The 11,187-nt window shown below is 51.8% G+C and overlaps 2 protein-coding genes across 2 annotated transcripts in view; one reads left to right on the top strand and one right to left on the bottom strand.

Annotated features, from left to right (window-relative positions):
* The window catches only part of LOC121344218 (torsin-1A-interacting protein 1-like), a 13,136-nt gene extending 9,419 nt beyond the window's left edge, over window positions 1-3,717 (bottom strand). Inside the window, exons 1-4 of the mRNA XM_041419977.1 lie at window positions 3,663-3,717; window positions 3,385-3,521; window positions 3,044-3,262; window positions 2,723-2,755 (exon numbers count right to left, since the gene is read on the bottom strand). Coding sequence (XP_041275911.1) covers window positions 2,723-2,755; window positions 3,044-3,262; window positions 3,385-3,521; window positions 3,663-3,717 — 444 coding nt within the window. The remainder of the gene's footprint in view (window positions 1-2,722; window positions 2,756-3,043; window positions 3,263-3,384; window positions 3,522-3,662) is intronic.
* On the top strand, window positions 2,893-10,850 carry TOR1AIP2 (torsin 1A interacting protein 2). Its single transcript, XM_041420106.1, has 6 exons — window positions 2,893-3,062; window positions 3,798-3,992; window positions 5,602-5,901; window positions 6,032-6,343; window positions 6,689-6,787; window positions 7,650-10,850. Exons 2-6 carry the CDS (start codon window positions 3,959-3,961, stop codon window positions 8,408-8,410), a joined length of 1,506 nt encoding a protein of 501 aa, XP_041276040.1. The 5' UTR covers window positions 2,893-3,062; window positions 3,798-3,958; the 3' UTR covers window positions 8,411-10,850.
* Window positions 10,851-11,187: the final 337 nt, after the last annotated feature.

Here is an 11,187-nt window from a genome sequence, read left to right as displayed (position 1 = left end):
CGGCGCCGGCCGGAGCTGGATCGGGCCCGGGCCCGGCGGGAGCGGCCCCTGGAGCGCCCGTCCGGCGGCCCCGCGGCTGCTGCCCCCCAGTGAAGAAAATGCGGGGCGGCCGCTGAGGGCTGAGGGCTGCCCGCGCCCCGCTCCGCTCCCCGCCGCGCTGCTTGCTGTGTGCGAACCGATCGCAGCGCGACGAGGCCAGCTTTGCCTTTTTCGGAGGCAGAAAAGCCTGTAAAATAAGCACGAATAGCGGCTGAGTAGCAGCGAGAGGTACTTCGGGGGATGTGAGATCCTCTGGCGCCGATAATGTTGCACTGCTCTGTTCCTTAGTGTGGGAATCGTTTTGGTTAATCAGATCTGGAATGTCCCACTAGGCATTTCACTTTTCTTACCTGTTTGCTCAGATACATTACTGGCAAACGGAATTTTAAATGCGTTTGATTGCATTCTTGATAAAGCTTTTTTACTCATGCATGTGGTAGAGTTCCTACGGCTGGAGGTTTTCTAGATGCAATTTGACAGGACTACAAGGTCTCCTTTAGATTCCCTTCCCAGCAGCTCAAGACCTGCTTGGAAATGAGTTGCTAAGCAAATAGAGAGACCCTTTTACAAATTCACAGAATCACAGAATTGTTCCATTTGGAAGGCACCTCTGGAGATCATCCAGTCCAACCGCCCCAGCCAAGGCAGAGTCACCTGGAGCAGGTGACAGGAACACGTCCAGGTGGATTTGGAATGTCTCCAGAGAGGGAGATTCCATGCCCTCCTTGGGCAGCTTTCCAGTGCTCTGCCACCCTCAATGTAAAGAAATTCTTCCTCATGTTGAGGTGAAACTTCTTGTGTTTTAGTTTGGCCATTGCTCCTTGTCCTGTCACTGACGAGAGTCTGGCACATTGTGCAATCCAGCAGGAAGGCTGGATGAGGGAAGTGCCATTCAGCCTCCACTCCTGCCCCTGTCTTCTGTGTACAAAGATTTCAAACCAAAAAATACCTTAAATTCTTTACTAACACACCATAAATGTTGCAGTTTCACCCAAAAGCAAGTGAATATTTGTGAGGTAAGTTATACATAGCTCCTACTGTACCAGCACTAAGTATTGTTTTTCTTTTCAGTCCTAAAAGCACAACACACACATTAAGCATTGTTTTCTAAAGCAAAAATAAAAGAGAATGTAACAAATACTACATAAGGAAAAGAAAATCAACATAACAATGGCAAGATCCTTTTTTTAAACTGTTTTGTGATGACTTCATGCCCTAGGCCAGCCAGTAAATCTTCCTGCCAAACGACTTTTTGGGAACCAGGTCCTCAACCTGGAGGCGCTGAAATGACCCCCTGATTTTGTCACACACTTGCCACCAGTTTTGTGGCACTTGTGCTTCCGTGGAAAACGTGGCCCTTCAGCCCCAAACACTGTGTTGAAGGGACTGGATGGTTTTAGGGACAGGGGGATAGATAATGCCTGGATTTTCATGAAGCCCTTGCCACCTGCAGCTCCTCTGTGCTGTTCCTTGCTGAGGGAGATCGAGTCGTGGTGTGAGACTGAGGGCAGCCAGGAGCAGGGCCCTCAAGGTGACCTTGGCCCCTGTGAATCAGCCATGCTGAGTTTTTCCTTCCTGCTTTTCCATTCTCCTGGTTTTACAGCCTCTGCTGCCCCTGGTGAGAGGTTGGTCATGACAAGGGAATGTGCTGAGTCTGCCATGGCCACTGTCCCCTCCTGTCAGAAATGAGGTGCAGTGGCCAGCACACCTCACCTTCTCACCCCCTTCCTGACATGAGCAGGTCAGTATTGATGCCTGTGCACGTGCTGACACCCCGGGTAACATGGCACTCACATTTTATTGACCCCTCTGACTCTGCCTCTGTGCTCCCTGGGCCAGCAAGTGTTCCTCCATACAGCATAAAGTATTTTTTCCTTCCCATTTGAAGGAAGCAAAGAGGTGGCAAGAGGAGGCCAGCGCTTGCTGGCAGGAGCCCAACCCCTTGCCTGTTATACAAGTGCCTCCAGTACTAGTGGGGGGGGGTGGAGGATTTAGTCAAATTGAAACCAAGCAAACACATTAATCCCATCCCCCTTTTAGCCCTCTGCTCCCCAGATTGAGGAGTCCCAGCCACTCAGTGCCTGCTCCTTTCCAGCACTGCCTCACTTGCATTTCCCTGTGTTTTGTCTCAGCCATTTCCTGCTGGGTTCCTCTGGGGATCCTGGTGAAAAGACAGCAAGCTGAGTTCCAGGGGCTTTGCTGTCTCTGTTCTGCTGCTCCCTGCGCTGCTGCCTTTCCTCTGGAGTGCTCCGTGCTGCTGCTTTCCATGAAACGTGTCCTGTGCAGGGGGAATGGGGAAGGGGTTGGAACATCCCCATGCCTATACATGCCACTGTGCAGGCACCACCAGTTAGAACAGATTATTTTTTTGGAAAAGCATTGCCTAAATGAAGCCAAGGGCTGACACGCACACTGTCAGACCCTTCCCTGCTTTGCAGTCTCTGGATCACTCCAGGGGATGCTGGGTGGGCTCCACATCCCTCCCCCCAGGCTGATGCTGAAGACTCTCCATTCCCCGTCCTTCCCACCCTCCCTGCACTGGCAACGTGACATTTCCAGAGTCTGGGCTTTGCTGCCTATGTGTTTGGGTTACTTTTCTTGTAGTACTTTTCCTAAATCAACTTGCAAACCAGTTCCCTCCTTTCACTATCGTTTCCTTGCTTCAAATCAGCAACACTGTTACGGAATGCGGGAACCCGCCAGTCATGAAGCGCGCCTGAAAAAAAGCGCACAGCCACAGAGTCGCGGAAACACAGCCAAAAAAAAAAAAAGGAAGTTAATGTTCCCTGAAGGCTCCCGAGAAAGACTGCGGGAAGGAAAACTACAGCTCCCAGCAGGCAGCCGGGAGCCAGGGAAGGGCAGAGTTCGCCGTCACGTTTCCAGCGGAGGATTCAGGGTGTGCGCTGGTGTCCTGCCACCAAAGGGCCGCTGGGACGGAGGGCAAGGGGAAAGGCCGGCGCTGGCCTCCTCTTGCCACCTCTTTGCTCCTGATCGCCGCCCTGACCGGCTCCGAACCTGCCTGGGTAAGGCTCCACTTTGTTCTGCTGACTTCCTTCTCCTGGCGGAGCGTCAGCGCCGGGAGCAGGGAGGGGAGGGACGAGCGCCGGCGGCAGGGCAGCCGCTGCACCCCCACAGCCCCGAACCGTGTGCCGGCGACCCTGCTGGGGGCGAGGTGCCCCCTGTGCCGGAAAGCTGCTGCTTTCGGAGCCTGGGCTGGAGGTTTCTGCACACAAAACCGCACGGACCGCTCTCCAGCGGGGAAAGTTTCTTGGGAGTTTTCCATCCGCCTCAGTGAGCGCGGCTCCGTCCGTGCCCTGTCCCGAAGTGCTTTCCCGGGGGAATCACGGCTGGAGGCTGCAGGCTCAGGCTGCGCTGCGGGCCCGGCACTGCTGCGGGGGGGTTCTGCCGGATCGCCTCCCGGCCGGGCAGGCTGGGGACAGCAGCAGCAGCAGGGTCACTGCTCGTGTCGGCCTGGCTGCCGGCTGCCAGGTGCCCAGAGGCTCACGGGGCAGCCTGCCGAGACCCAGACTCCAGGCCTGGCGTCCGTGGGGGTGAGACAGCAGTGCCTCACCCCCCTGGCATGTCCCAGGATAAATGCGGTCTGCCTTAACCCCTGCACTGACGGGAAGCTGCTAGCTGACAGCCCGTGGGCTGAAGGTTCACGGTTAGGGGCGACATCCGCCCATTTTCACCTTGGGAATCACGAAGGAGGAGCTTCCTCCACCGTGATTCACGGCTCCCGTGTTTCTGCTTATCAGGTTTGCGGGCGTGCGGCTGGAATTGGGCGGACCGGGACGGGATGGTGGCTGTGAGGAGGGCAGGACTCGGTCAGCCTCTGGAACAGCAGGGAGATACAGCTCCCTATGAACGTCGGAGAAAGTGAAACCAAACAGTGCCAGAGCTCCAGGGGAAAAGGAAAATGGAAGAGAATCCAAGCATGGATCTGCTTGGAGGTAAGTGAATCCTTAGCTTTACTCCATCTGCTGGGAAGATCCCTTTGCTGCCAGTTTTCAGCAGTGACATGAGAAACCTGTGCAGAAGAAAAATAAACCAGTAAAAGAATCCCATCTTTTCCAGGCTAAGGAAAGCAAGTTGCCATAATTTTTTAAAAGGTGAAAGATGAACAAGTTACTTTCAGTTTCAGATTCTGATCTGCAACAGGTTTAGACTGTGTCCCAAGATGGCAGTACAAGGAATGCTGAAGAGAGAGATCCGGACTGGAAGAACTTTCTTCCCCGTATCCTGGTGCTTCCCATCTGCAGATGCTTAAAGAATAAGCCAGTTTTCCAGCACCTGTGGTTGGAAAAACTCTGAAAGAGACAGGGCAGGGGTAGTTTGTGCCCAGCTTGAACAGCAGGATATCTCAAAGTTCCTCGTGTTTCAGTTTCTTCCGTGTACTTACATGCTGTGGGGGCCTGGTTATGACTAGTACCTACAAATGTGTCAGTGATAAAGTGATGCCATCACCAGCTCAGGTCTGTCCCAGATAGTCAGAAGTGTCACTGGAATAATCAGCAACAAAGAATGTAAAAATCATGTTCTGACAAGTGACAAGTGCACTTTTCTTTGTTTTCAAATTAGAAGGGAGTTCCTCACTCTTTTAATCAGTGTTTATTCCAATTATAGCATAATCATTTATGTAGTGCTTGATCATTCATAAGCATTTTTTCACAAATAGTACCTGAAATTTGAGCTTCACTTTGTTTCTGTGAGAGTCAGAATATGTCACAAACTCTGTTCAGTTGCAGAATCTCTCTATTGAATTATGCTCCAGTGTTTGTTTCTAATTAAATGTTGCCATAGCTCTTTGGGAGAGCAGCTCCAGCACAGAGACAGAGCATGAGCAAAATTATTATTTACATTCAGACAGATGCTTGAAGTGCATTGGCATAACTGTACTCAACAACAGCCTTAGGAATTATTCAAATCCATCACTGTCTGTGAAAATCCACTATCTGTGGAAGATGTGGTAACTTATTTTACCACTGAAGGAAGGAATTGCGTGCCATTCCCACCTAGGACATAAGCTGGAATTGAATTAGCTTTAGCATGGCAGCTGTGAGGTCTGTGGTTTGGATTTGTGGACTCAGAGAAAAAAATGTTGAAAGCAGAGCAGTGTTTTGGCTATTGCTGAACACAGCATCAAGGCTTTCTGCCCCTGCCCAGCAAATACCCTGGGGTGGGCAGAAGATTGGGCAGGGACCCAAGGTGGGAAAAGGGTTGTTAAACACAAAATAACATCATGCTCAGCAACAAAAACTGGGCCAAAGGAAGAAAGGGAGAAAGGGGATGGCTTCCAAGGGTGGCCATTGCTGGGAGACTGGCCTGGCATCAGTCTGCTTGCAGGAGGTGGTGCATCCTGATTGCCTCCTTCCCTTCACTCAGCTGTCTGAATCTCAACCCAAGAGTTTTCTCACTTCTGGTCACTCTGTTCTCTCCCATCTCACTGGGGGTAAATGTTTCTGCAGTGCCAAAACTGGGAGTTGTGCGGGTGGTGGTAAAGCACTGGGCATTCTTGACTCCTGTGTGGCTCACTGGGCTTGTGAACTCTGATCCCAACAGCTGGACCAGCCCAGGGTGAGGTGGGGAGCACAGCAGAGTGTCCTGTGCACCAAGAGGCCACCCAGGAAACACCTGGGCACCAAGTGACAGGCAGGTGGCCTGAGACATCCTGCAAACCAGAAGAGGGCTCTTCAGTGTGTGAATCAGCTGCTGATGGGGGAGAGACAACACTCCTGGGTTCAGCTGGTCCCACACTAGAAGAGAAATCTGCCCAGGAAATTGAAGTATTGCCAGAAGAATCTGACAAGACAAGAGAAGGTGTCTCAGAAAGACCCCTGGAAAAACAGGACTTGGATGAAGGTCAGTCTCTCCCCACCCTTGGGCCTGATAACTTGGGCCTTGGCTTGGAGCAGGCAGAGCAGGAGAAAGGGTTGTTGGTTCTTGGGCTAAAAGAGACTAAGTGTAGGTCTGTGAATTTTATTCCCCACAGCTGGGCTGGGCCATGAGAATGTGGAAAGCAAAGGAGACAGCCCTGTCCACCAGGAAACACGGGAGCACCAGGAGACAACTGGGCAGCATGAAAATCTCTGCAAAGCAGAGGAAGATGCCTCACCAACAAGCAAGGCACGGAGCTCTGACAGTGAAATGACCCATTTGGATGTGACTGGTGTGGAAGATGTCCCTAGAGGCAACTTGGCAGAGAGGAGCAGTGCCACTCTTCCAGACTGGGAGCCAGAGGCACCCAGAGAGCAAGAAACACAGGAGAGCAAGTCCCAAGGCACATTAAGGAAAAGACCAAAAGGTGAGCTGGTGGCTGCATACTGCCCATAGGCACTAGAACAATAGTTGGGTGAGATCTCTCATAGCTGTTGTCACTTCCCTGAAGTCAAACAGCCAAGAAGGTGTAAGAAATTAATTGGCTTCTCTTTCTCTTGCCTTTGCTCCTGTTGTGCTTTGAAAGGCATGAAGCCACACTGCATTCTGCACTGTCTTTCTCCTTGCCCAGCCCAAGAGGAGAGAGCCAAGACTCAGGGTATATTAACCCAAAGCAGTATTTCCTCAGCTGGGAGCTCCTGCTTTGCTTACTACAGCTCCATTTACCTGTTCCCTCAGCAGTGAGTGGCACATTTCTTTTCTCCTGTTGCAGGGGACACAGCCCCAAGCCCAGAGACTCTGTCTTCCCTGCAGAACATCACCACCCAAAACACCGAGCAGGAGAAGGCCAAAAAGTCCCTCCTGTGGAAAGGTGAGGAAAAGAAGCTTCCCTTGCATGTTACTCATCGACCAGAAGGCACTGATCCTCCAGGAGCAAGTAATAAAGCAAATTTAATTACTCTTCTCTCTCGAGACCTTTCACAGCCTCTTCTGAGGGTTTGAGAGAAAAAACATCCCCTTCAATACAGGCTCAGTTCAAGCCTGTAGTGGCAGCTTCCCCTCCAGCTCTTCAGCCTCAAAAGCTGGCATATTGTGGTCATCATGCTGTGAGTGCCCTGGGATGTCCTGGGAGGTCTGGGGGCTGCTGTGGTGAGCGTCCCCCTCCCCAGCCCTGCTCTGTCCTGGGGCTCTGAGCAGGGACAGTGATGCTGATCTGCATCAACACATTTCTCCTGTTAGAAGGAGACTGTGCTTTGCCATGGAGAGGGACACAAGGCATTGTGTCAGGACCTTGCTGCCTTCTGTTTTCTGAGCAGAAGCACGGTGGCCTTTGTTCACTCACAGCATGGAGGAGGGCAGTGAAAGCAGCACTTTACCTGGGTCAGACACCTCCATATGTGGTGCTCTGAACAGCCACAAACCCTGAAGAAAACAGAGGAGGGGGAAAGAGAAGAAAGCTTGTGGGCAGCTGCAATTTCCTCAGGAAGGTTTGCACAATCCTTGCCCTCGTCCCTGGAGCTGCAGCCCCCTCACCTGGCACACTGGAGTGGGAATCTCACAACACAGAGCCAGCAGCCCCTTCACTTTTCCTGGCCAGCTTGCTCCACTTTCCTAGTGCAGGGGGAAGCTCTGAGAGGGCAGAAATAGCCATTGTAGCTACTTTCCAGCTTGTCACTGCGGGTCACTTGGGGCTGACTCCTGTTCCCCGTGTCGTGTCTCTCCCTGCCGCACAGGGCTTTTCATCGTGGGCCTCACAGTGCTGTGCTTGTGCATATTCTGCTTCGGCAGCCCGACCTCCAGCTCCCAGCAGCCCCGCAAGAACCCCGCTGTGGAGGCGTTCCTGTCCCAGTTCGACCAGCTGCAGCACAGCTTCCCGGGCCAGAGCCCCGACCTGTGGCTTCGCGGGCGCAAGTTCCTGCGGAAGCACCTGAACGCGTCCCGGCCCACGCAGCCGGCCATCGTCATCCTCGCGGCCGCCCGCCGCGGCGAGCGGACCCTGCGCTGCCTCAGCGCCCGCCTGGCCGACTGCTACTCGGCCGCCCTGCACGGCAGCACGGTGCAGATCGAGGGCAGGGACAAAGCCAGGCTCCACAGCGACCGCGCCAAGCTGGAGGTGGACTCGGAGCTGAGCGCGGCGTTCCAGGCCGGGGGCCGGGCCGCGGTGGTTCACCGCTTCGAGCTGCTGCCCGCGGGGGCCACCCTCATCTTCTACAAGTACTGCGACCACGAGAGCGCCGCCTTCAAGGACGTGGCCCTGCTGCTGACGGTGCTGCTGGAAGAGGATGTGCTGGAAAGCCGCATCAGCCTCCAGCAGGTGGAGGAGAGGGTCCGTGACTTCCTCTGGGCCAAGTTCACCAGCACCAGGAGCCCCAGCTCCTACGACCGCATGGACTCCGACAAGCTGAGCGGGCTGTGGAGCCGCATCTCCCACCTGGTCCTACCCATACACCCGGTGCAGACCATCGAGGAGGGGGGCTGCTATGCCAAAGCCTAGGGACACAAGTGGCCAGAGCCTGAGGAGGGTTGGAAAGATGGTCCTGGCTGGCTCTGGTACAGGCAGAGGCACAACTGGTGTTACTTCTCTTCAATTTGTTTCTTGTAGGTTCCTGGGAAGAGTTTGACAGGTAGAAGTTGATCCAGGACATTTGGGCAGCTGAGTCCTGGAGGTGATACACACACTTCCTTCTGGCAGATGGGAACAGGGGGTACTTTAGAGTTCCACAGGAGAACATCAGCATGTGGGGAGGCAGGAGGGAAAACAGGACCTGGCAGGTAGCCTTTCTATCAAGAAACAGACAAACAATGTTCACAACTAGTACAGCAGAAAGATGCTGTGATTCAGCAGCTCTTTCATCTCTCCCTGCCCCTCAGCTTGCTACAGTTGTGTACATCAGTCTCACAATATATTTTATCCAGGGAGCTGCTGGAACACAGAACGATCAAATTCCTCAAGGCCCAAAATTTTGAAGGCATGCTTCAAAAAGAAAAGCAGTTTGCCAGTTAAGGGTGTGACCAGTCAGCCCCAGTAGTGTCCCACCTGCACAGCCTGATTGACACCAGGCAAAGCCCAGATCCTCAGACAAACCTTCAGTTCAGAGATCCCCTAAACATCAGTTACCAGAAATTCCTGGTTGTCAGCACTTGAACACTACCCTAATGGCAGGGATCCCATGAGGGGACCCCAAGTGCCAGAGAACAAGCTCCAGAACCAGAGAGCAATGAAACAGTTGCTGCCACTGTGATAGTGTGAAGCCTCAAGGGATTACACAGGTGAAAAAATGAATAATACAATGTAATTTAATGCTTCCTCTCTCTGAAACAAGTCCACTCTATCCCTTTGCCACCGAAAGGCTGTGACAATCTCCTCAGGCTGATGCTTTGGTCCCACACAACAGATTGTTCTTCACCTGGATCTCTGGTCTGTGTGCAGGGCTGGCAGCCTGTGCCAGCCTCTCCCCAGGTGACTTCTATTGAGGAATGTAGATGTTAACACTGGGATTTCAAACCATGTAGGGTAGCACACCAGGTCCTTGCCCCTCCAAGGGTACATTTGCCTCCCTGCCAGGCAGATGGAGCTCTGGCATCTGCCAAAGCAAGTAGGAGCAGAGCTGGGTTAGCGATAAAGACCAAATCTCTGCCATTAACACTAAAATTCCTTGACAAAGCAGGTTAGCTTCTTTCTGTGCCTTCTCTTCTGCATCCTAGGAAGAGAACTCCAAGTCCTGGAAACACTGTGGTTTCCCTGCACACTGTGTTTTTGCAGGTGCTGTGGGGCAGAGCAGCCAACTCAGGAGCACCTGGAGGGGCAGGTGCAGGTTACAGCATTTGTTATAACCCAAGGGCAGCCCCAGGGAGCAGCCCCGTGTGCCTGTGCAGGAGCAGCTGTAGCAGATTGTGGCCTTGCAGAGCCAGGCTCTGTGACCAAACAAGAACAAGTCCACAGCCCCACGGTGGCTTTTAGCAGCTGCACATCAGGGTGCTCCTTACAGCAGCTGGACCCTGGTGTTGGGTGGGTCTCCTGCCAACAGTGCCTTGCTGATCTGCCCCACCAAGGGCTTGAGGAGGTGCAGCCCTGTACCCTAAAAACCACAGCCCTGTCTCTTCTTTCCCCCTGCTATGTGCCTTGACCTATCCCAGAGATTAGTGGCCCTTAACTTGGAGGAGGGGACAAAATTAAGGAAGAGGAAGGGTTATTTGTTCATGTTCTGGCCAAAGAACAGACTTTTTGGTTGGCTAGGGACATGAAGACAAGACCACAGGAGCTTTAACTGTGATAAACACTGGGCTAAATGTGAGAACTACCTGCTGGAGCCCAGGGCAGGGTTTGATAGAAGACACAGATTGCTTCCTCCTCTCCCTCTTTTCTACTGCTGTACACTACTTTGGTGAGAGAAAACACTGTATCCTGCTCTGCAGGGTGTTGATGTAAGAACCAGCAGAGCATTAATCATGCTATGCCAGTGTTTTGTTGGAAATGTGTATTTTAATGTTCTCTCTCTCCATTTTGCATACTGTGTTTGCATTGCATAGCTCAGGTATGCAAAGGCAACTCCCCGTTGCTGAAAGTGTCACCCACCTGAGTTCTTCCAATACTGAGATATTTTTATGGCCTTCTAAAGATAAATATCTGCTTGCTTCTGGAACAGGATTTCTATTTAAAAATAAATGGTGAGATTATGAAAGAAGCCAGCAAAGTGAGAGTGGAGTCTGACTGTATTCCATTCTTTTTTCTCAGCTATTTTCATTAAGGTGAAGAGATCATCATATTAGGCAAAGTTTATTTAGGTCAGGGCTGTAGCTGTGCAAACAAAGTGAATATTTGCTTTTCCTGGAAAAACTCTTAACAATATTTTTGTCAGTTGTTTGGGGCAAATATTTGCAGCTTTTTCAACTGAGGAAAAATTAAAAACAACCCCCCAAAGATTCAACCCAGGCTGAAGTACACTGGGGTTTGCATAATACTTAATGCTAATAAATGAAGCTGAAATCCACTGACAACTGAAATGTTTCAGAAATACAAAAAGCAAATATTTCTCATTTCAACAGATTGGTTCCACTTGATATTCCACCACCTCAGCACACTCAAACTTTTACTTTTGTGATGAATTATTTTGCCCAGCTGTAGCCTAAACAGAGAGGTCTGGAAAAGAGAGGATTTACCCTGTTAGTTTGGATTTTCTTCAGTCCCCTGACAACAATAGCCATAAAAATGGCACCTGCCTTCACATGGATGTCCATGTGATTGATTGCCAGAAGTAAACATCACCCATC

This window comes from Onychostruthus taczanowskii, unplaced genomic scaffold (assembly GCF_017590055.1).
Source record: "Onychostruthus taczanowskii isolate IOZ18803 unplaced genomic scaffold, ASM1759005v1 scaffold63, whole genome shotgun sequence".
Taxonomy (NCBI): Eukaryota; Metazoa; Chordata; class Aves; order Passeriformes; family Passeridae; genus Onychostruthus; species Onychostruthus taczanowskii.
This window is presented reverse-complemented; position numbering and strand designations above follow the sequence as displayed.

Excerpts from the sequence above, each read along its gene's own strand:
- TOR1AIP2 (XM_041420106.1), top strand. The coding sequence starts at position 3,959 with ATGGAAGAGAATCCAAGCATGGATCTGCTTGGAG. Across the intron at positions 3,993-5,601 it reads AAGCATGGATCTGCTTGGAG|CTGGACCAGCCCAGGGTGAG; the intron begins GTAAGTGAATCC and ends TGATCCCAACAG. Across the intron at positions 6,344-6,688 it reads ATTAAGGAAAAGACCAAAAG|GGGACACAGCCCCAAGCCCA; the intron begins GTGAGCTGGTGG and ends CTCCTGTTGCAG.